The following is a 22,949-nucleotide window of genomic DNA, read 5'->3' as shown; positions in this document are numbered from 1 at the left end:
GCTGCCTGGGCCCCTCTTCTCCCAGCCTCTCCTCTCATCCATCCTTTGTTTCCCCTCTGTCTGGAACCAGCTGGTCAGGTCACCGGGGTCCTCTCCCCGCAGCCCATTGTCCTCCCGCTGGCCAGAACCAGCTGTGACTCCCGAGCTCGGCCTCCCACTTATCAGGTCACCAGTCGCTGGGGTATCCATTCTCCAGGCCATTGGGCCCTCTGTACCAACAAACTCCCTCTCCCACCACCTCGTTAAACCAGTAACACCCAGGGAAACTGAGTCCCACACCCTCTGCATGCAAGCCATTGAAAAAACAAAACAAAACACCCCGCCTTGTCACACTTGCGGCTCTCGCCGATGAAGCCAACTCACCCATTGGAAACTTCCTGTTGTGCAAGATCCGCTCAGCAACCAGCTTCCCAGCACAGCCGCCGGTGCCCACACGCAGGGGGGCAGAGCTGACGTGCCGCTGGCCTGGGGCAGAGTGGGCCAGGGTCTGGCTGGGGTGGGAGACTCGAAAGGGCCCAGCCGCTGGGGCTGGTCCCAATGCCCCTAGGGGTTCCTGTGTTTCTTTTAGTTATCGGTTTCTCCCAAACCCTTGTGTATCTCAACACCGGGCAAGGAGTCCTTGTATAAACAGCCCCCCGAGCCCCACCCCAGAGGCAGCCACATCTCAGCGCCGGGGAGAGGTCCCTGTGTAAACAGCCCCCAGGACCCAGGCCAGATTCAGAGCTGTGTCTCACCTCTTAAGTCGAAGGACGGAGTCTGTGGCGGGCCGCGGAATCCAGCTGCCTCTCCTGATCCAGCCGGGAATTCACAAGGGAATCCCCAGACTCAGTGACCCGTGAAGCGTTTGAGGAACCGAGAGACAGAAAGCAAACATCTGCGCTCAGTGGACCGGCTCCGATCTGCTGGTGTGTCCCCTGCTGAGAGACCGTAGCGGGAAAGGACCCCGAATCCCATTCCCACACTGTGGAGCCAGCTAGTGTCCCACCCTGGGGCAGATCGGAGCCAGCGCCCCCTAGAGGGGAAAGGCCCCATGCCCCATTCCTCCCACCCCCAGCCAGTCTTCCCACGTGGGGGCTGGAAGCCAGCTGTCGGTGGGAGCTGGCCTGTGTCTGTGACAATCTCCGTCTTGCATCGATGGCACCGAGATCTCCAGCCACTGGAACCAGCTCGTGCAAGACGGGCTAGGGCCAGATTCACAAACTGACTTCCCCTTCCTGTCTTGAAATCTCACATCTCGCCCCAGCCCTCGCCCTGACACTTGCACCTTCTCCCTGCCAGGCAGGTCTCCGCACGCACCCGGCTCTTCCCATTGGAGTTGGGATTCGCTCGCCGTCCTAACCAGGCATCTGCTGTTCCAGTGCGCTGTTCCCAGCTGCTCCACCCCAGAGGTGGATGCATCTCAGCTCCAGGTGAGCAACCCCTGGACAGTGTCGCTGTGCGGCTGTTCCCCAGCTGCCCCACCCCGGAGGCGGCTGCCTCTCAGCTCGAGGTGAGTGATTAGTGTCTGCAGCGTGTTCAATACAATAAGAGGTGTGAGCTGCTAGCGTTCAAATATTATTGTAGGACTGCAAAAAGCAGTAATAAAGGGATAGAGCTGGGATCGGGGGCAGGTAGCCAGGATTCCTGGGTTCCATCCACAGCTCTGGGAGGAGACTGGGGTGTAGAGGGTCTCAGAGCCAGGTGTGACAGGTTCGGTCACAGAGATCCCCTTGGTACTGTCGCCTGAGGTGCTGAAGTTACCTCTGAGCCTGTTTTCCCTGCCAGCTTGGGACTCCAGAACCCTGCCTTGTTGAGCCAGACACGCTAGCCTGCTGCAACACAGATCCGGGTCTGCTCCACACCCCCAAAGCTGCAGACTTTAAACAAAAACAACTCAGCAAGTCACCTGTCTCCAGCACCCAGTTCCCAATGTGAGCACAGACCAGACCCTTTGTCTTCAGGACACTGAAATCAATCAGGTTCTTAAAAGAAGAACTTTATTTATAAAGAAAAAGTAAAAGAATCACACCACAAAATCAGGATGGAAGGTAACTTTACAGGGTAATAAAAAGATTTAAACATAAAGGATTCCCCTCTGGCTCAGTTTCAGTTACAAAAACAGGAATAAAACTACCTTTGTAGCATAGGAAAATTCACAAGCTAAAAGAAAAGATAACCTAATGCATTTCCTTGCCTTACTTACAATTGCTGTAATTTTACATAGTAAATTCCAGGTATATTTTCAGGAGATGTTGCCCCTGCTTGGCTTCTCTGTCTGTCCTGAGAGGGAACCAAAAAGAAAGCCACACACAAATCCTTCTCCCTGCCCCCACCTCCCCCGATTTGAGAGTATCTTCTTTCCTCATTGGTCCTTTTGGTCAGGTGCTAACTAGGTTATGGAACTGTTTATCCCCTTACAGGTAAGGTAATTTAGTACAGCTGCCAAGGAGGGATTTTAGGCTACTCTTCCCTCTATATTTATGACTGAGATACAGGTCTCTGTGCACCTCTTCCACTCCATTACAGCCAGTTCATGCTTCTGGGTCTCAATTTGGGCCTGTATTTCTCTGTCTTTTAACTCCAGATCTAGCTGGTGGGCAGCTTTTTGTACTTTGATTTGGCTCTGTTTCTGGGCCTCAAGTTCTTTGTCTTTGAACTCAAGGACTTGCTGGCTCTCTCTTTCCTTCCTAACAACTTGCAACTGGTGCAGTTCTAGCTTCTTCTGAGTTTCACTCTTACTTTTCTGTCCCTATTTCCCTTACCCAAAATAAGCAAACAGAAAATAAACTGGTAACCGCTTTGTCTGTTCTCCAGCCAACACACTTAAAACTCACTTAAAATCCTTACCATTGTGTCAAAGCAATCAGCTGTGCACATAGCCTGTTCGACTTCACCACTGTGACGGGTTCCGTCACAGAGACCCCCTTGAGACTGTCACCTGATGTGCTGAATTTGAGCCTGTTGAACCTCTGAGCCTGTTATCCACTGACTGTCTGGGACTCCAGAACCCTGTCTTGTTGTGCCAGACACACCAGCCTGCTGCAACCCTGACCCAGGTCTGGGCCACGCCCCCAAAGCTGCAGCTTTTAACCAAAAACTACTCCATAGGTCACCTATCTCCAGCACCCAGACACCCAGCTCCCAATGGGATCCAAACCCCAAATAAATCCTTTTTACTGTGTACAAAGCTTAGACAGGGTAAACTCATAAATTGTCCATCCTCTGTAACACTGATAGAGAGATATGCACAGCTGTTTGCTCCCCGAGGTATTAATCACTTGCTCTGGGTTAATTAATAAAAGTGATTTTATTAAGTATAAAAAGTAGGATTTAAGTGCTTTCAAGAAATAACAGACAGAACAAAGTAAGTCACCAAGCAAAATAAAACAAAACACATAAGTCTAAGCCTAATACATTTAAGAAACTGAATACAGGTAAATCTCACCCTCAGAGACGTTCCAAGGAGCTTCTTTCACAGACCAGACTCCTTCCTAGTCTAGGCCTAATCCTCTCCCCTGGTACAGTCCTTGTTAGTTCCAGCTCAGGTGGTAAGTAGTAGTTCTCATGATTGCAGCCCCCTTTGTTCTGTTCCGCCCCCTCTTATGGTTTTGGAACAAGGCAGGAACCTTTTTCTCTCTGGGTCCCCACCCCTCCTTCTAAATGGAAAGGCACCAGGTTTAAGATGGATTCGAGTACCAGGTGACAGGGTCACATGTCCTGTGAGACCCCCAAGCCTCCATTCTTTCTGGTCTGACTCACAGGAAGGCTTACAGGTAAACAGAGCCATTTACAACCAAGTTTCCTGGTCAGTGGGAGCCATCAAGATTCTAAACCACCATTAATGGCCCACATTTTGCATAATTACAATAGGACTTCAGAGTAAAACTTCCTATTTCTAGCTTCAGATACAAGAATGACACATTCATACAAATAGGATAACCACACTCAGCAGATTATAAACTTTGTAATGATACCTTACAAGAGACCTTTTGCATAAAGCGTATTCCAGTTACATTATATTCACACTCATAAGCATATTTCCATAAACATATGGAGTGCAATGTCACACCAGAACTCCTGGGTTCTGTCCCTGGCTCTGGGTAGGCAGCAGGGTCTAGTGCATTAGAGTGGGGGCTGGAGGCAGGTAATCACGACTCCTGGGCTCTATCCCAGCTCTGGGAGGAGAGTGAGCTGTAAAAGGGTTCAGAGACCCGGACTCCTGGGTTCTATTTCCAGCCCCACAAGCAAGATGCAGCCTGCCTCTGTTGCAAGGAAGCCACAGGCAGCCCCAGCCAGAGGGAGAGGAAGTCGGCAGGATGCTGGTGCTGGGGTTTCTGAGACAGCATCTCCCCGCAACAGCCCCTACTAGCGGTTACTTCTGCGCTCACATTCCTATGCATGCCGCTTCCCGAGGCTCCGAGTCACAAACCGTGAGGAACCCGGGCTGCACGGTAGGAGAGCCTGGTGCTGGGCCCCCACTCTGCAGGTGTAGGGGTGAGTGGAACTAGGGTGCGGGAGGGAGCTGGATGGTCTGTGGAGACTGGGATGCCCCTTAATCTTGACACGCAGCCCTTTATTATCCCAGCCCTGGGCTCCCCGCCCCCACAGCTCTGCCGGTGCCCCTCAAGCCCAAGCAGCGTCCCACCCCAGGTCTTCCCCACCCTGGGCACAACACTGGAGGCGTCGGCTCAGGGGGCCACATACAGCAGTGGGTTCCCCAGCTCTCATCTCTCAGCCTCCTTCCCAAGAGCACCTGAGGGCAGCAGAGGGATGGTGGGAAATGGAACTTTCCCCTTCCCCATGGGGGCCATTTTGGAGTGAAAGGAGGGCAGGCATTGCAGAGGGGGCAGTTATGTTTTGCTTATAAGAAGCACATAGAATCTTTTTCAGGGGAAAAGGCAACACGCTGCATTTATTGGACATACAACAATTAGCATATGCTTTTAATCAAACATACCCCCTCCCACACCCAAACTGTCCCACCAGTCGATGTTATAGTTAAAGTCATAGTTACCAGTCCAAAGTATGGACCAATCTAGTGGCCAGCTAGGTTGATCAAGGAGAGGGAGGAGCCGGGTTCTGTCGGTTGCGACACGATGCTCCGGGGAAGTCTTGGCAGGACGAACCCAAAGTTTCATGGCAAGGCCCCCTGTTTATATAGTGATTCTCCTTCATTGGGACCAATGAGTTTTGCACCGTCATGCTGTGATCAATCGCCGTTTGACGAGTGCTTATTTTCTTAAATTGTTCTCCTCATCCTTTATCTTGTTCCTTCACCCGTCTCTCAGGGAGTTACCCCATGCTGGGTTTGATCACAACTATCTTGTCCCCATTAACAAGTTCCTGCCCCATCTTTTAGAGTCATCAATCTGCCCTCCTCTGACATCTCAATAGGGGCGTGTTGCAATCTTCTGGCACCTTTACGTCTATCCTCAGTTCCTCCCTAGAACATCTGGTCTGGTGACGGCCTTCACGCTTTTCTAACGCACACATTCCTCATTCACATGCAAAACAGGATTGATTTACACAGAACATTTGAACAGGAACATCAAATTGCAATGCAGGAGAAAACAATCATTGCATACTTCTACTTACTTCAAAATGCTCATTTTAAACCTACAACAAAGTGGTGACCCTACAGATCTATTACTGCCTTGAAATCAGCTTCAGACAAAAGATTCTGGCTGATGCATCTTTACCAATGGCCCACTAGGCCATTCCTTCCTGCTTTCAGAAACAGTGGCTGGCAGAATATGGTCAAATCATACATGCTGTATTATTATTCTTTATCCTTCATTCTAAATTATACAAACTACAGACATAAAATCCTGCTACTACAGTTACAGATACCCCAGGGGGTTTCCCCTTCTCCACAGGGCAGGTTTGGGGGGCAGGGTGGGCAGGCATTGCAGACAGGGCAGTTATAGATACCCCAGAGGGTAAACTGGGAGGAGAGGTAGATACGCTGGAGGGTAGGGATAGGACACAGAGGGACCTAGACAAATTGGAGGATTGGGCCAAAAGAAATCTGATGAGGTTCAACAAGGACAAGTGCAGAGTCCTGCACTTAGGACGGAAGAATCCCATGCACCGCTACAGACTAGGGACCGAATGGCTCGGCAGCAGTTCTGCAGAAAAGGACCTAGGGGTTACAGTGGACAAGAAGCTGGATATGAGTCAACAGTGTGCCCTTGTTGCCAAGAAGGCCAATGGCATTTTGGGCTGTATAAGTAGGGGCATTGCCAGCAGATCGAGGGACGTGATCGTTCGCCTCTATTCGACACTGGTGAGGCCTCATCTGGAGTACTGTGTCCAGTTTTGGGCCCCACACCACAAGAAGGATGTGGAAAAATTGGAAAGAGTCCAGCGGAGGGCAACAAAAATGATTAGGGGACTGGAACACATGAGTCCCCTAATCCGTCCAGGAGAGACTGAGGGAACTGGGATTGTTTAGTCTGCGGAGGAGAAGAATGAGGGGGGATTTGATAGCTGCTTTCAACTACCTGAAAGGGGGTTCCAAAGAGGATGGCTCTAGACTGTTCTCAGTGGTAGCTGATGACAGAACAAGGAGGAATGGTCTCAAGTTGCAGTGGGGGAGGTTTAGATTGGATATTAGGAAAAACTTTTTCACTAGGAGGGTGGTGAAACACTGGAATGCGTTACCTAGGGAGGTGGTGGAATCTCCTTCCTTAGAAGTTTTTAAGGTCAGACTTGACAAAGCCCTGGCTGGGATGATTTAACTGGGGATCGGTCCTGCTTTGAGCAGGGGGTTGGACTAGATGACCTCCTGAGGTCCCTTCCAACCCTGATATTCTATGATTCTATGAGAGGGAGCACATATGTGCAAACTTCTCTCCCATTCTCCAGCTGTGCTCACTCCATGGCCCCCGCCCCCCGTGGAGCTCTGTGGACAACAGACCACTGGGGCTTTTAGACACTGCATGAGGACAGGGCAGCCCCCCATGGATGAGGATGGAGGCTGCATCTCTTGGGGCCGGCCTCTGCCCCTCCAGCCCTGGGGAGCAGGGCCCATGCCACCTTGCTCTGGCGGGGCGGGGCATGCATGGGCTACGGGGGATCCAGGCTGAGACCTGCCCAGCTCACTGCGCCAGTGACCAGCCCCAAGGGTGCAGAACTCCAGCCTTGCCCAGAGGGGGAACCACCCTCTGATTGGCTACCCTGCCTCCTTGCCCGCCTTCTGGAGAAGGGCAGCCAATCAGGGGTGCTGCAGGAGGGAAGCAGCTCCCCCCTCAGGAGCTGAGAGGAGATTTTAAGTAGGGGAGGGTGGGGGGGTGTGGGAGGGGGAGGAATGACCCAATGGGCCGCAAACAGGGTGTGCGGAGACAAAGCACAAATCTGTGGATTTTAAAAGCCAATCTCAGATCCTTAGAGCAAATCTCGGATTGATTAGCGAATTTCAGGGACAGAGGGTTGTCATGATGTTCACATTAAATCTCAGGATGTTTTAGCGAATCCTGGAATCACAGACCCACAGGGTGAGAAGGGACCGCAGGGGTCACCTAGTGCAACCCCTGCCAAGATGCAGGATTTGTGGGGTCTAACCCATCCCAGACAGATGCTGTCCAGCCTCCTCTCAAAACCCTCCAGTGAAGGAGCTTCCAAGACCTCCCTGGGCGTCTGGTCCATTGTCGGACTGCTCTCACAGCTGGGGAGTTTTTCCTGAGATTTAATCTCGATCGATTCTGCTGCAGTCTGAACCCGTTGCCCCTTGTCCTGCCCTCTGGGGCCAGAGAGAATGACTTTTCTCCAGCTTCTTTCTGGCAGCCTTTCAAGTATTTGAAAACCGCGATCATGTCCCCCTCCCCCAGTCTCTTTTCCAAGCTAACCACACTCAGGTTCCTTCAGGCTGTGCCCCTCGGGCTTGCGTTCCATCCCTTTGATCATCTTTCTCCCTTGCCTCCGGATCCTTTCCAGTTTCTCTGCATCCTTTCTACACATTGGTGACCGAAACTGGACACAGTCCTCCAGCTGAGGCCTAGCCAGCACCGAGTAGAGAGGGACTGGCACCTCCCGTGACTGGCATGTTCTGCCTCTGGTAATGCAACCTAAAAATGCATTATTTTTTTTTGCAACAGCATCGCATTGCTGACTCCTGTCGAGTTGTGATCCACCCCAACTCCCAGCTCCTTCTCAGCGGTGCTGCTGCCTGGCCAGTTGTTCCCCATCCTGTATTTGGTTTTCTTCCCTACGTGAAGCAACTTCCATTTGTCCTTGATGAATTTCATTGTCTCGTCTACAGCCCAGTTCTCCAATTTATCAAGATCCCTCAGAATTTTAGCTCCATCCTCCAAAGCGTTGGCAACTCCCCCCAGCTTTGTGTCATCTGCAGATGTGATCAGTCTGCTCCCTAGTCCTACATCCAGGTTATTGATAAAGATGTTAAACAACACGGGACCCAGAACAGATCCCTCTGGAGCCCCACTTGGGACCTCCCTCCAATCCAATGTCTCTCCATTAACAGTCACTCATTGTTTGCAGTTGTTTAACCAATTATGTATCCGCTTATTTGTAGTTCCAAATAGCCCCCATTTCTCCATAAGAACGGCCAGACTGGGTCAGACCAAAGGTCCATCCAGCCCAGTATCCTGTCTTCCAACAGTGGCCAGTGCCAGGTGCCCCAGAGGGAATGAACAGAACAGGGAATCATCAAGTGACCCATCCCCTGTTGCCCATTCCCAGCTTCTGGCGAACAGAGGCTAGGGACACCATCCCTGCCTATCCTGGCTAATAGCCATTGATGGACCGATCCTCCCTGAATTTATCCAGTTCTTTTTGAACCCTGTTATAGTCCTGGCCTTCACAATATCCTCTGGCAAAGAGTACCTTCCAAGGTAGACTGTGCGTTGTGTGAAGAAATACTTCCTTTTGTTTGTTTTAAACCTGCTGCCTGTTACTTTTATTTGGGGACTCCTAGTTCTTGTGTTATTTACTTTCTTCACACCCGTCAGGATTTTATAGACCTCAATCCTATCCCCCCTCAGTCGTCTCTTTTCCAAGCTGAACAGTCCCAGTCTTATTAATCTCTCCTCATAGGGAAGCTGTTCCATGGTGTATGGTGACACCGCACTATTCGTTTTCAGATGGCAGCTGTTCCACACCCCTAATAATTTTTGTTGCCCTTTTCTGAAACTTTTCCAATTCCAGTTCGAGATGGGGCCACAAGAACTGCACGCAGCGTTCAAGATGTGGGTGTACCATCGATTAATAGAAAGGCAATATGATATTTTCAGTTTTATTATCTATTCCTTTCTTAATGATAACCAAGATTCTGTTCGCTTTTTCAACTTCCGCTGCACATTGAGTGGATGTTTTCTGAGAACTGTCCACACTGACTCCAAAATCTTTCTTGAGTGGTAACAACTAATTTAGACCCCATCATTTTATATTACAGCTGGGATTAGGGTTTCCCATGTACATTACTTCGCATTTATTAACATTGAATTTCATCTGTCATTTTGTTACCCAGTCACCTAGTTTTGTAAGATCCCTTTGTAGAGCTTCGCAGTCAGCTTTGAACGTAATTATCTTGAGTAGTTTTGTATCATCTGTAAATTTTGCCACCTCACTGTTCACCCCTTTCTCCAGATCATTTATGAATATGTTGAACAGCATTGGTCCCAGTACAGACCCTTGTGGAACACTGCTATTTACCTCTCTCCAGTTTGCCTAGTACTGAAGTTACGCTTAGTGGCCTCTAATTGGTGGGATCACCTCTAGAGCCTTTTTAAAAAGTTGGTGTCACATAAACTATCCTCCAGTCATCTGGTACAGAGGGGGATTTAAATGATAGGTTACATAACACAGTTAGTAGTTCATGGAATCATAGAATATCAGGGTTGGAAGGGACCTCAGGAGGTCATCTAGTCCAACCCCCTGCTCAAAGCAGGACCAATCCCTAACTAAATCATCCCAGCCAGGGCTTTGTCAAGCCTGAGCTTAAAAATATCTAAGGAAGGAGATTCCACCACTTCCCTAGCGAACGCATTCCAGTGCCTCACCACCCTCCTAGTGAAAAAAGTTTTTCCTAATATCCAACCTAAACCTCCCCCGCTGCAACTTGAGACCATTACTCCTTGTTCTGTCATCAGCTACCACTGAGAACAGTCTAGAGCCATCCTCTTTGGAACCCCCTTTCAGGTAGTTGAAAGCAGCTATCAAATCCCCCCTCATTCTTCTCTTCTGCAGACTAAACAATCCCAGTTCCCTCAGCCTCTTCTCATAAGTCATGTGTTCCAGTCCCCTAATCATTTTTGTTGCCCTCCGCTGGACTCTTTCCAATTTATCCACATCCTTCTTGTAGTGTGGGGCCCATAACTGGACACAGTACTCCAGATGAGGCCTCACCAATGTCGAATAGAGGGGTACAATCCTGTCCCTCGATCTGCTGACAATGCCCCTACTTATATAGCCCAAAATGCCATTGGCCTTCTTGGCAACAAGGGCACACTGCTGACTCATATCCAGCTTCTCATCCACTGTAACCCCTAGGTCCCTTTCTGCAGAACTGCTGCCGAGCCATTCGGTCCCTAGTCTGTAGCGGTGCATGGGATTCTTCTGTCCTAAGTGCAGGACTCTGCACTTCTCCTTGTTGAACCTCATCAGATTTCTTTTGGTCCAATCCTCTAATTTGTCTAGGGCCCTCTGTATCCTATCCCTACCCTCCAGTGTATTTACCTCTCCTCCCAGTTTAGTGTCATCTGCAAACTTCCTGAGGGTGCAATCCACGCCATCCTCCAGATCATTTATGAAGATATTGAACAAAACCAGCCCCAGAACCGACCCTTGGGGCACTCCACTTGATACCAGCTGCCAACTAGACATGGAGCCATTGATCACTACCCGTTGAGCCCGACAATCTAGCCAACTTTCTATCCACCTTATAGTCCATTCATCCAGCCCATACTTCTTTAACTTGCTGACAAGAATACTGTGGGAGACCGTGTCAAAAGCTTTGCTAAAGTCAAGAAACAACATGTCCACTGCTTTCCCCTCATCCACAGAGTCAGTTATCGTGTCATAGAAGGCAATTAGATTAGTCAGGCATGACTTGCCCTTGGTGAATCCATGCTGACTGTTCCTGATCACTTTCCTCTCCTCTAAGTGCTTCAGAATTGATTCCTTGAGGACCTGCTCCATGATTTTTCCAGGGATTGAGGCAAGGTTGACTGTCCTGTAGTTCCCAGGGTTCTCCTTCTTCCCTTTTTTAAAGATGGGCACTACATTAGCCTTTTTCCAGTCATCCGGGACTTCCACCAATCACCATGAGTTTTCAAAGATAATGGCCAATGGCTCTGCAATCACAGCCGCCAACTCCTTTAGCACTCTCGGATGCAAGTATCCAGCCCCATGGACTTGTGCACGTCCAGCTTTTCTAAATAGAGCCGAACCACTTCTTTCTCCACCGAGGGCTGGTCACCTCCTCCCCATGCTGTGCTGCCCAGTGCAGCAGTCTGGGAGCTGACCTTGTTCGTGAAGACAGAGGCAAAAAAAGCATTGAGTACATTAGCTTTTTCCACATCCTCTGTCACTAGGTTGCCTCCCTCATTCTGTAAGAGGCCCACACTTTCCTTGACTTTCTTCTTGTTGCTAACATACCTGAATAAACCCTTCTTGTTACTCTTAACATCTCTTGCTAGCTGCAACTCCAGGTGTGATTTGGCCTGCCTGATTTCACTCCTGCATGCCCGAGCAATATTTTTATACTCTTCCCTGGTCATTTGTCCAATCTTCCACTTCTTGTAAGCTTCTTTTTTGTGTTTAAGATCAGCAAGGATTTCACTGTTAAGCCAAGCTGGTCGCCTGCCATATTTACTATTCTTTCTGCACATCAGGATGGTTTGTCCCTGTAACCTCAATAAGGATTCTTTAAAATACAGCCAGCTCTATACAGAACTTCTTTAATATGATCCAACACTGCTCCCTTACATATAGTGCAACTCCCCCACCTTTTCTGCCCTGCCTGTCCTTCCTGAACAGTTTATATCCATCCATGACAGTACTGCAGTCATGTGAGTTATCCCACCAAGTCTCTGTTATTTCAATCACATCATAATTCCTTGACTGTGCCAGGACTTCCAGTTCTCCCTGCTTGTTTCCCAGGCTTCTTGCATTTGTGTATAGACACTTGAGATAACTCGCTGATCGTCCCTCTTTCTCAGTATGAGGCAGGAGCCCTGCCCTCTCGCGCATTCCTGCTCGTGCTTCCTCCCGGTATCCCACGTCCCCACTTACCTCAGGGCTTTGGTCTCCTTCCCCTGGTGAACCTAGTTTAAAGCCCTCCTCACTAGGTTAGCCAGCCTGCTCGCGAAGATGCTCTTCCCTTTCTTCGTTAGGTGGAGCCCATCTCTGCCTAGCACTCCTCCTTCTTAGAACACCATCCCATGGTAAAAGAATCCAAAGCCTTCTCTCCGACACCACCTGCGTTGCCATTCGTTGACTTCCACGATTCGACAGTCCCTGCCCCGGCCTTTTCCTTCCACGGGGAGGATGGACGAGAACACCACTTGGCACCTCAAACTCTTTTATCCTTCTTCCCAGAGCCATGTAGTCCGCAGTGATCCGCTGAGGGTCATTCTTGGCAGTATCATTGGTGCCCACGTGGAGAAGCAGGAAGGGGTAGCGATCTGAGGGCTTGATGAGTCTCGGCAGTGTCTCCATCACATCGTGAATCCTAGCTCCTGGCAAGCAGCAGACTTCTCGGTTTTCCCGGTCAGGGCGGCAGATAGATGACTCAGTCCCCCGGAGGAGAGAGTCCCCGACCACCACCACCCGCCTCCTTCTCTTGGGAGCGGTGGTCGTGGAACCCCCATCCCTAGGACAGTGCATCTCATGCCTTTCAACTGGCGGAGTCTCCTTCTGCTCCCTTCCCCCAGACGTATCATCTGGGCCACTCCCCGCAATGGTACCTGTGGAGAGAACATGAAAACGGTTACTTACCTGTATCTGTGTTGCTGGTACATGGACACTCCCCTTTCTTTTTCTGGAGGTCACATGCTGCAAATTTCTTCACCGTCCTCCTGTCCCCGCAGTGCAGCCTGCTCTGAATCTTCAGAACATTGTGCCCATAGAAGCATATCCTGATGTCTGTCCAGGAAATCTTCAGTTTCTCTTATGCAACGCAGGGTCGATACCTGTTGCTCCAGATCTTGAACCTTCTCTTCCAATATGGAGACCAGCTTGCACTTTGTACAGACAAAGTCGCTTCTGTCCTGTGGAAGAAAGACAAACATGGCACATCCAGTGCAGGTCACAACAGCTGAACGCTCCCCATCCATATTACCTTGCTTCTACGAGCTTCCTCAGGAGTTGTAGTAATTACTCAGAGAAGCCGGCAAGATGTAAGCCTCAGTGGGCTCTCCCCAGGCAAATTCCCTCTGTTAGCCTCTCTGCTGTTCGCCACTCAGCTGGTTCGCAGCTGACTGGCTTTTTATAACAGTCAGGCCCCCTCAAGGCTCACCTGGAACAAAGCACTCCCAATTCACACTTTTCAAACCACCAATCAAGCACACGGTCAAACTGTCAAACTGTCCCCACAACAGACACTCAGATACTCACCAACACAGCCTCCTTAATGCAGCCCTTAGCGTACCTCCTCTCAGGCAGATCCCAGGCAAACTCCCTCTGTTAGCCTCTCTGCTGTTCGCTGCATAGTTCTGCAGTTTCACATTTGAGTTCCTTCAGAAGTCTTCTCCAGCTTACTTATGAGAATGTCCTGTGGGACTGTGTCAAAAGCCTTGATGAAGTCCAGGGATATTATGTCCACCACTTTCCCCCTGCCACCAACCAGTTACATCGTCAAAGAAGGAAATCAAGCTGGTTTGGCAGGATTTGAACTTGATAAATCCATGCTGGTGAACACCCCTTCATCCTCACAAATTGAAGGTTTTATACATTGCTCTAGCAGCTTTCCAGGTGTCGAGTTCAGGCTGACTGGTCTATAATTCCCCGGCTCCTCCTTTTCCCCCTTTTAAAGATGGCCACCCCGTTAGCCCTTCTCTCGTCTTCTCGGACCTCTCCTGGCATCCATGAGTTTGCAAATATTATTGCCAGTGACTCCAAGATTTCTTCAACTAATGCCTTCAGCACCCTAGGTTGAACAGCGTCCGGCCCCACTGATTTGAATTCATTCAAATTGGTCAGAACATCTCTGACGGGTTCTTTCCTTCTCCCGGTCTGACGCCCTTCCCCTCTGCCGTCCGTGGTAACTTCGCTGGCCGCCTGCTGACGTGTTGGTGTTTGTGGGAAGATGGAAGCAGAGCAGGCTCTGAGCAGCGCTGCCTTCCCACCATCTTCTCTCACCAGCTCGGGATTTTCTGGCCGATCTCATGATTCTTAGTGAAAAAAAATCTCAGGTTTTGTCACCAAATTAAGGATTTTTTTAGCCCATGATGTCTCAGGACCGTCTGGTGGTGGGGGCGGGGGGTGGGTCACTGCACTGCCAGCAGCCCCAGATCAGCCCCCTGCAGAGCCCAGCAGCACTGATGGTCCCCAAGGCAGATCTGTATCCCCCAAAACAGCCTCCGCTCTCACGCTTTTCCCCGCCGTCTGTCTCTAGGTCTGTCCCAGCCGGACGCCCCAGCCATGGGCAGAGCCCTGCTTCCACAGCAGGATGCCAGGGAACAGGAGCTCCCGGCTCAGAGCCCCCCCTGGAGAGAAGGGGGTCCTGCCCCCCCTGCAGCCACGCTGAGGGTCCTGATCCTCGCCCTGCTCTGGAGGGGTAAGTAAGCAGCCCCTGCAGCCCCAGTGCAGGGGGAAGAGCCGAACCCGCGCTAAGCGAAGCCAGGTCTGTCCCAGGTCTTGGAAGGGAGACTGGCCAGATGGGGAGGGGAGCCCAATGGCCCAGTGTGGTGCTCGGGAGAGGGCAGGAGGCTCCATGTAGGGAAGGCTGGAAACTAAATGGAAGTAGATTTTGTCGAGGATCCAGGGCTGGGCTCGCAGGGGGCTGCAGGTCGGGAGTGAGGAGCACCGGCAGAGCTGGGGGGGAGCTCAGAGTTGGCCTCTGCTCTCTGTGGGTGCCTGGACGCGAGCAGACTCACCCCTGCGGTGCCTCCTGCTGGTCTTCGTCGGGAATTAGATCACCAGGCTCCAGGACGCCCTCTGCAGGCCGATGATCCGCCTTACTGCTGGCCCCGCATCCCTCCCGGACCCATTGCCCCTTGGTCTCCTGGATGGCTGCTCCCTGGCAGTACACCCGCTGTCTCTCAGGGTCCCCCCCCTCCAGGGGAACCCCCCCACCCACTATCCCCACCTTGCTGCAGTGTAAGGCTACTGCCAGTCACCAACGAGCCCCTTGTAGAGGGGTCAGACTGCGGTGTAAAAGCCACTCATCACTGGCAAGGAGGGGCTTGGATCGGCTGCCCTGGCCTCCCCATGGGCTGCCCCTGTGCAACCCTAGTACCTGCCTGGCCTCCTGCTACACCCGCAGCCTGGGATTTTCCCGGCTGGAGCTCCCCAGCCCCCTTGGCCGCTCCCCAGCCCTGCTCCATGCTAGGTACGCTCTGCTCCCTGCAGCCAGGTCCCTCCCTCGCCAAAGGCGAGCGAGCGAGAGAGAGTCTGCTCCTTCCTCACCGCCTGCTTCTAAGGCCAGCGGAGCCCGAATTGGGGCCTACTGCCCCACTCAGCCTGGGCTGCTTGCCCCACCCACAGGCTCTCCTGGGCTGTTCTCAGCCCCTCAGGGCAGGAGCGGGTGTCGACCCCCCCGACAGTCCCACTTCGATCCCTCTCCGTCCCCTGCAGGGTCCCTGTGCCAGCAGCCCGGATTTACCCTGACGGTGCGGCAGTCGGTGTCGGTGCAGATGGGTCTCTGCGTTCTCGTCCCCTGCACCTTCGCGTACCCAGCCTGGTACGACACCGACAATCCCCGGGCCCGGCTCTACGGACACTGGTACAAGGAGCCCGCAACTGCGGGCCAGGATCCGCCCGTGGCCAGCAGTGACCCCAGCCGGTGGGTGTCGCAGGAGACCCAGGGCCGATTCCGGCTGGCGGGGGATCTGACACGTGGCGACTGCTCCCTGCAAATCAATGACGCCCAAGGGACGGATGCAGGGAGATATTTCCTTAGGGTCGAGAAAGGAAAACTGAAATACAATTATCTCTTCAATTCCGATGGCACTGATCTTATACTCTCCGTGCCAGGTAAGAGCAGCCGCAGTCACCGCTCCTCAGCCCCCCTGAGCCAGTCCCTGCCTTCGAGCCGGATCGGGGCCGGCGCCCCCAGGGGGGAAAGGCCCCGTGTCCCCGAGTGATTCTCTCCCCTCTCCCCGTGTCTCAGGGCTGACGGAGGAGCCAGAGATCCAGATCTCGCCGGCGCGGGGGCTGCCAGGGATGCTGCTGGCCGGGGAGCCGGTGACTGTGACCTGCACGGCCCCCGGGCGCTGCTCCGGGCCCCCTCCCCGAGTCACCTGGACGGGGCCGTTCAGCAACACAGCCCGGGACGACTCAGCCCTGCTGGCGAACGGCACCTGGGCCCGCAGCTCCACGCTGCGCTTCACACCCGCCCCGGGGGACCACGGCAAAGAGCTCGTCTGCAGAATTACCTACCGCCCACCATGGGGACCTTCCACCCGCAGAACCATCCGGCTACACATCGGCTGTGAGTGACCCCCCCAGCCCCTCCATGCTGGGCCCCAGCCCCCCCTGCTGGGATCCCCACCCTCCTGGGCTCCCCAGCCCTGCCCTCCAGCCCCTCCCCCATCTCAGCCCTGTGCTGGGATCCCCACCCCCCACCATGCACCTTCAGCCAATTCTACTCCAGACCCCTTCCCCCCCACACCATGCAGCCCCTTCTCTCTTGGGATTTTCACGCCTTCCTGCCACGTTGGCTATGGCTTCCTCCTCCCATCCACATGCCCCGTCCTCAGGCCCTTCTCCTCTGGGATCCTCTCTACCCGCGACCTGCCCTGCCCCCAGAATCCTTCTATGCTGGGATCCACCCACTATTCCAGTCCCCCCTTGCTGGGATTCCCCCCCTCACACCAGACACCCCAGTTCCCCCCGAGATCCACCCGGGCTGTCCCACCACGTCTCCTCCACCCCGTCCCCTTTCTGCCGGGATCGGAGGATGCTCTCTATGGGGCAGAGTGTTAACGGGACCCAGTCGCTGTCTGGCACTAAACACGCTCCGCAGTCGGTGCCCAGAGTCCTCGACCCGCCCTGCCCCAGGGCAAACCCCCATTAAATGGCCCGATCCCGCGAGCCCAACCCAACGGACCCAGGCTCTGGGCCTCGGCGCCGCGCGCCTTTGAGGGCAGCGTGGACGGACCCTGCCAGGCCTGGCCAGAGGGCACCAGCGTCCGGCTCCTCCGGGTGCTGCTTTCAGCCGCCCCTCTGGGTGCAGCCAGGCTGCAAAATACCCAGGCCTGGCCGGCCAGGCCCAGGGGCCAAAGGAGAGGGCTCGGGAGAGACGAACCGAAGGGGGAAGGCAAAGGACCACAAGGGGGGTATCTGACGACCCTGGTGGTGGCTGGGCTGGGAGCGGGGTTATTTAGACCCCCGGCTCTGTCCCGCCCTCGGGAGGACACGTTTGGGGAGCAGGACGCTGAACACCCGGGCGCCCGGCGGACGGTGGCAGCGAGATGGTGACGCTCGCTCTAGTCCCCAGGCCGGAGCAGCCCGGCCCCTCGTTAGTGCCTCCGCCAATTAAGCTGAATTCCGACCCACCAGTTTTGGTCCCTTGGTTCTGGCTCCCCCTGGCCCTAACCCGGCCCCTGGGTTACGTCCGGCGCCTCTTGGGTCGCGCCCAGTCGGGTCTGTCGCTTCCCTTCCCTGCCCACGGGGCTTGTGTCACTTCAGGGACCTTCCCGTCCCCCAGCTGAGCTCACAGCGAGGGTCCCTGTCTAGGCTCAGGGATCACTAGAGACCCCGCCCCCCCCCGGTGCTGTCCAGCCCCCCTGATCCCCCCTCTCTGGTTTGTGTTACAGACCCGTCCGGCCCCCCCAATGTCACCGGGACCCTGACCAGGAACGGACGCCCCGGTGAGAGGCCGCACTGCGAGCCCCGGGGATCAGCGAGCGCCTCCGAGTCACGCTCAGCCGGGCCAGGCTGCTCCGTGCCCGGAGGGGAGAGCCCGAGGAACCACGGGGCTGTGGGGGGCAATGGTCGGGGGAGCAGGCCTGGTTCCCTCTCTCTAGAGCCCAGGGTGGCGTTAAGGGGGCGCTGGGCAGCGGGCAGGAGATGGGTTAGGGACCGATCGCTGCGACGGAGACCTGCTGCCATGGCAAGGCACCGAGATTGTGCGCCCACCCCAGAGGGGCCAGGTCTCAGCGCCAGGCGAGGGGTCCCTGTATAACCAGCCCCCCCACCCCACCCCAGTGGTGACTCTGCGTCTTGGCTCCTTGGTGGGTGTCACGGGGTCCCCGGGCGATGCTCTGGACCTGCTCCCCGTGAAGCCAGGCAGGACTCTGGGGCAGTCTCCTCTCGGGGAGCAGCCTGTCTGCAGGACACACAGCTCCCCCGGCTCCACCTTCCTGGGTCTGACCTCGGAGCATTCAGCCTCCTCTGCCCCTCCGTGCCCTTCCCACAGCGAGTCCGCTCAGGCGGGGCTCCTGGGGAAGCCAGAGGGTCCTGCCCCCCAACTCCGCAGTCAGACGTGACTCTCAGCCAGCCAGGAAAACAGAAGGTTTATTAGACGACAGGAACATGGTCTAACACAGAGCTTGTAGGTGCAGGGAACAGGACCCCTCAGCTGCGTCCATTTTGGGGGGCAGTGAGCCAGACAACCACGTCTGCCCTTCACTCCATGTCCCAGCCAGCCCCAAACTGAAACTCCCTCCAGCCCCCCCTCCTCTGGGCTTTGTCCTTTTCCCGGGGCAGGAGGTCACCAGATTCCTTTGTTCTCCAACCCTTTAGCTCTCACCTCACAGGGGGGGAAGGGCCCAGGCCATCAGTGGCCAGGAAACAGGGTGTCGGCCAGTCTCTGTGTCCAGACCCCTGCACACACCTGCCCTCTAGGGCTCTGCAATGATCATACACCCTTACCCCACCCCCTAGATACTTAAGAACTGCGTAGGGGAAACTGAGGCACCCCCACACTATTCAGAGGAAACATTAAGAACAGTCCCTCTTCGTCTTGGCTCCTTGGTGGGGAATCTCTGGGGGGACCAAACCCGCCTGCTCCTCTCTTCCAGTGCCAGATGCCTGGGGAGCTGAGGGCGACGTCGTGTCTCTGGAGACCCAGGAGGGCGACTCCCTGAACCTGGACTGTGAGGCTGGGGGCAGACCCGAGGCCACCCTGAGCTGGGCCAAGGGGAACGAGTCCCTGAGCCCCGGCCAGGGAGGGGCCGGGCGCCTGGAGCTGCCGAATCTCAGCAGAGGGGACGCTGGGGAGTATCGGTGCTGGGCGAAGAATCCCTTTGGGTCGGCCAACCGGGCCCTGTGTGTGCACGTGCAGTGTAAGGCATTTGGGGGTGCTGGGCGAGACAGAGGGGCCCCAGTGGGGGGTGCTGGGCTGCAGGGGGTGGGGGTGGTCAGGAGGGGGGGCTGTGGTGCAGGGGGTGGGCGGGGGATCCATGGGGGGCGCGGGGCTGCAGGGGGGCAGGTGATCAGTGGGGGGCGCTGGGCAGCGGAGCAGAGGGTCCGTGGGGGGCGCTCTCCAATCTAATACGTTGCCGTGGGTATTTCAGCTCTAGAGAGGACTCTGCAAATCACCGTCTCCAGAGCCAACAGGAGCGACCCCCAGCTATTCCAAGGTATCGCTAGGGGGCAGGGCAAGGGGCACGCGGCCTTCCCCCTCTAGGGGGTGCTGGCCCCGATCCAGCCCCCAGGCAGGGCCTGGCTGGCTCAGGGTGCGAGTGGCTCTGTGTTATTCCTGTTCCCAGATCCCGGCACCCCGGTGGGGAACGGCTCACAACTCACAGCCCGGGAGGGCGACTCCCTGCGGTTCCTCTGCTCCGTCGCCAGCAACCCCCCGGCTGTGCTGGGCTGGGTGAGGGGGGGCCGAGCCGTCGAGGGCGCCCGCCCCACGGGGGAGAATCAGCTGCAGCTGGAACTGCCCAACGTGACGGCCGAGGACGGGGGGCTGTACGGGTGCTGGGCCCGGAACGAGGAGAGCTCTGCCCAGGGGACGTTCCAGCTGCTCGTCGAGTGTGAGTGGGGATAAGCCCTGGGACGCTGACACTGGAGAGTAGCAGTGTTAATCCGTGGGACTCCTCGCCACTGAGTTCTAGCAGGTGTCACAGGTCCCTGGCCCCTTTAAACGGAGACAGAGCAAACCGCCTTCCCCCTCTCTCCCCCGCCATAGTTAATTAGCTGCTTCGAGGGCAGCCCCAAGGGGGGCAGCTGAGGCTTGAACCGACTTCTGGGCCGTCTACAAGGGCCGTGAGCGCCGAGGCTGAGGGCGGACAAGCAGGTGGGTTGGTGTGAAGCGCAGCTCACTGAGGTTGGGGCCGGATCAGTGCCCACGGGCTGGCTGAAGAAACATCCCAGAGCAAAAGAACCCACAGGACTCCCTGCCACTGGATATCAGCAGGTTAATCTATGGTACTCTCTGCCCCTGGGTATTAGGAGGGTTAACCCACAGGACTCCCTGACACGAGGTTTCTCTCTCTATTAATTTCTCCCTTTATCTCCTGTGCTCCCCAGACAGCCCCCGGCCGGGGACCGGGCTGAACACGTCCTGTCAGCACCAGGGGCCCGGCGTCAGCTGCAGCTGCTCCCTGCGCTCCCACCCCCCGCCCCGGCTTCAGTGGCAGGTGGACGGGGAGCCCCTGGCTGGGAACGGATCGCGGGGGGCCCTGCAGGTCAGCTCGTGGGCCCAGGGGGACGAGGTTTTCAGCACCCTGAGCTGGACGGGGAGCAGGGACAGGGGCTCCAGGGTCTTCTGCCTCGGCTCCAACCCCCACGGGACCTACGCCGCCCTGCACTTTGAACTCAGCCCCCCGCAGAGAGGTGAGACACTCGGACTCCTGGGTTCTGTCCCCAACTCAGGGAGGGGGAGGGAGCCAGGACTTCTGGGCTCTGTCCCCCGCCCTGGAAGAAGGGTGGGGTCGGGGAGTTGGAGGCAGGGGAGTTGGCAGCCAGGACTCCTGGGTTCTCTCCCAGCCGTGCCCCGTGCTGTGTGTTGTTGCAGGTGCGGAGGAGCCTGGCAACCTGCTGGGCATCGGGGTGGCCTGTGGGCTGGGGGTCGCCGTCGGCTTCTTCCTTCTCGGGCTCTGTGTGATCAAGTGAGTCTGACGCCTCCCGCCCTGACCCCCAGCTACCCCCGCCCCGAGATCCCGCTGAGATCCCCTGCCATCTCCCCTGCGGTATTCCAGCCCCCCCGTGAGATCCCCGCCACCCCCTCTCCCTGACCTCTCCCAGTCCCCTGCGCTCTAGCCTCTCATACTGGTGTGCCACCCCCTCCCTCCCCACGGGATATTCTACCACCACCCCCGGTCTCATGAGTGTGTCCTGATCTGTCTCCCCCCAGGCTGCGTGAACTGGTGCCCCCCAGCGCTGAGGCCGGGGAGGCGGCTAACGGGAGCCTGGCGGAGAACACGGCCGACGACGCCAACCTGATCTATAGTAACGTCACCACCATCCCTGTGGTATGTACCTGGGGGAGCGGGGGACCAAGCCCACCTGCCCTTCCCACCCCACGCCGTCTCTGCCCCCCTCCAGTTCTTCTCCTCCCTCCCCTACTGCTTTCCCACCCCCTTAATGAATGCAGGACTATAAGTCAGGCTTTCACCAGGGCACCCAACCCCCCATGCGTGCTCGGTGGAGGATATGCACCCCTGCCACCAGCCTGGGCCCCCCGAACGGCATGGGGTCGGCTCCTGCATGCAGAGAAGGCACCTCATCCCTCGGGTCTCGCTCAGAGGGGAGGACATGCGGCGAATGCATTCACGTGAATTCACAACGTGCATGGGACTAGATTGGGGCTGGGATGCTGCCAATCTCCTGGATGCACCAACCGGGCAGGAAATGCATTTCTGCAGCTGCGGTGTCAGGTGCTTGTGATCGGACGGTGCGTGCAGGCTGTTCTGAGTCTGTTGCACCTTTCAGAAAAAGCAACGAACGCATCAGCATGGGCTCTGCGACCACGAGATGCCTGGGATCAAATGCGTGGCCGGTGCAGGCAATGCAGGGAACGTATTAACGTAACCGGCTCTGCCCCAAGACGCAGGAGATCGGTGCAGGCACGCGCAATGTGTGAAATGCACAGAACCCCGTGCGTCTTGCGAATGCACTCAGTGGATTAAGGGACCCCGTGCTGCCCAAGCTGCATGGGCGCAGTTCATGCATCCCCATTGCATAAATCCAGTGAATACATTCGTTGAACCTGTGTTGCAATGAGATGCATGGGATGAAATCCTGCAAGTGCAGTGCATGAAATGCAGCAACCCTCCCCCCCCGCCCCCCCACGCCCCGTGCGTCTTGCCAATGCGTGGCCTGTGTGGGTGAGGTAGGGGAGGCATTAACCGAGCTGGTGCCGGCATGGGATCGGCTCACGCATGCAGCGCGTGTGAAACACACCCAATCCCCCCCGCCTCTGGCTAGTGCACGCCCGATGCAGGAAATGCATTTGCATGGAGGGTGGGGGAAACCAGGCCGGGGGCAGCCCATGCAATCAGCTCAGCAGGGTGGATGCAAGTCTCTGCCTGGTGTCTCTGCCTTGCTTCTCACCCAGGATCACAACACTCCAGCCGCCGGCCGGACCAAAGGCGTCCAGGACGGGTCTGCAGCAGCTCAGGGCCCGCTAGGCCCCGGGGAGCCGGAGGAGCTGCACTACGCCTCCATCGACTTCTCCAAGCTGCAGCGCAAACGGGGGGAGCCTCCCGAGGGCCCCACCACGGAATATTCTGAGGTCCGGCTGAAATAGCCCCCTCGCGCCATGGGCCCTGGCTGGGCGTCTCCGGCCCGTCCAGTGCAGCGGTGGGGGGGAGAGGGGTGTCAGTGAGGGGGGAAGGGGGGAAAGGGGCAAGCGGTCGGCCAAGGGCTGGACCTGGGATGTGGGAAACTTGGGTGCAAAT

General features: G+C 55.7%; 1 protein-coding gene across 1 annotated transcript; it reads left to right on the top strand.

Moving 5' to 3' along the window:
• Nucleotides 1-1,251: 1,251 nt before the first annotated feature.
• LOC125625659 (sialic acid-binding Ig-like lectin 16) lies at nucleotides 1,252-22,861 on the top strand. The gene is made up of 12 exons (XM_048828000.2): nucleotides 1,252-1,489; nucleotides 14,555-14,716; nucleotides 15,736-16,134; nucleotides 16,271-16,591; nucleotides 17,919-17,972; nucleotides 19,125-19,388; nucleotides 19,620-19,685; nucleotides 19,815-20,081; nucleotides 20,578-20,883; nucleotides 21,065-21,158; nucleotides 21,404-21,521; nucleotides 22,607-22,861. Exons 2-12 carry the CDS (start codon nucleotides 14,581-14,583, stop codon nucleotides 22,796-22,798), a joined length of 2,217 nt encoding a protein of 738 aa, XP_048683957.2. The 5' UTR covers nucleotides 1,252-1,489; nucleotides 14,555-14,580; the 3' UTR covers nucleotides 22,799-22,861.
• Nucleotides 22,862-22,949: the final 88 nt, after the last annotated feature.

This window comes from Caretta caretta, chromosome 24 (genome assembly GCF_965140235.1).
Source record: "Caretta caretta isolate rCarCar2 chromosome 24, rCarCar1.hap1, whole genome shotgun sequence".
Lineage (NCBI taxonomy): Eukaryota > Metazoa > Chordata > Testudines > Cheloniidae > Caretta > Caretta caretta.
Note: the sequence above shows the minus strand (reverse complement) of the source record. Positions and strands in the feature narration are given on the sequence as shown.

Coding starts and splice junctions, on each gene's coding strand:
- LOC125625659 (XM_048828000.2), top strand. CDS start 14,581: ATGGGCAGAGCCCTGCTTCCACAGCAGGATGCCAGGGAACAGGAGCTC. Junction 20,082..20,577: donor GTTCCAGCTGCTCGTCGAGT/GTGAGTGGGGAT, acceptor TGTGCTCCCCAG/ACAGCCCCCGGCCGGGGACC. Junction 21,522..22,606: donor ACGTCACCACCATCCCTGTG/GTATGTACCTGG, acceptor CTTCTCACCCAG/GATCACAACACTCCAGCCGC.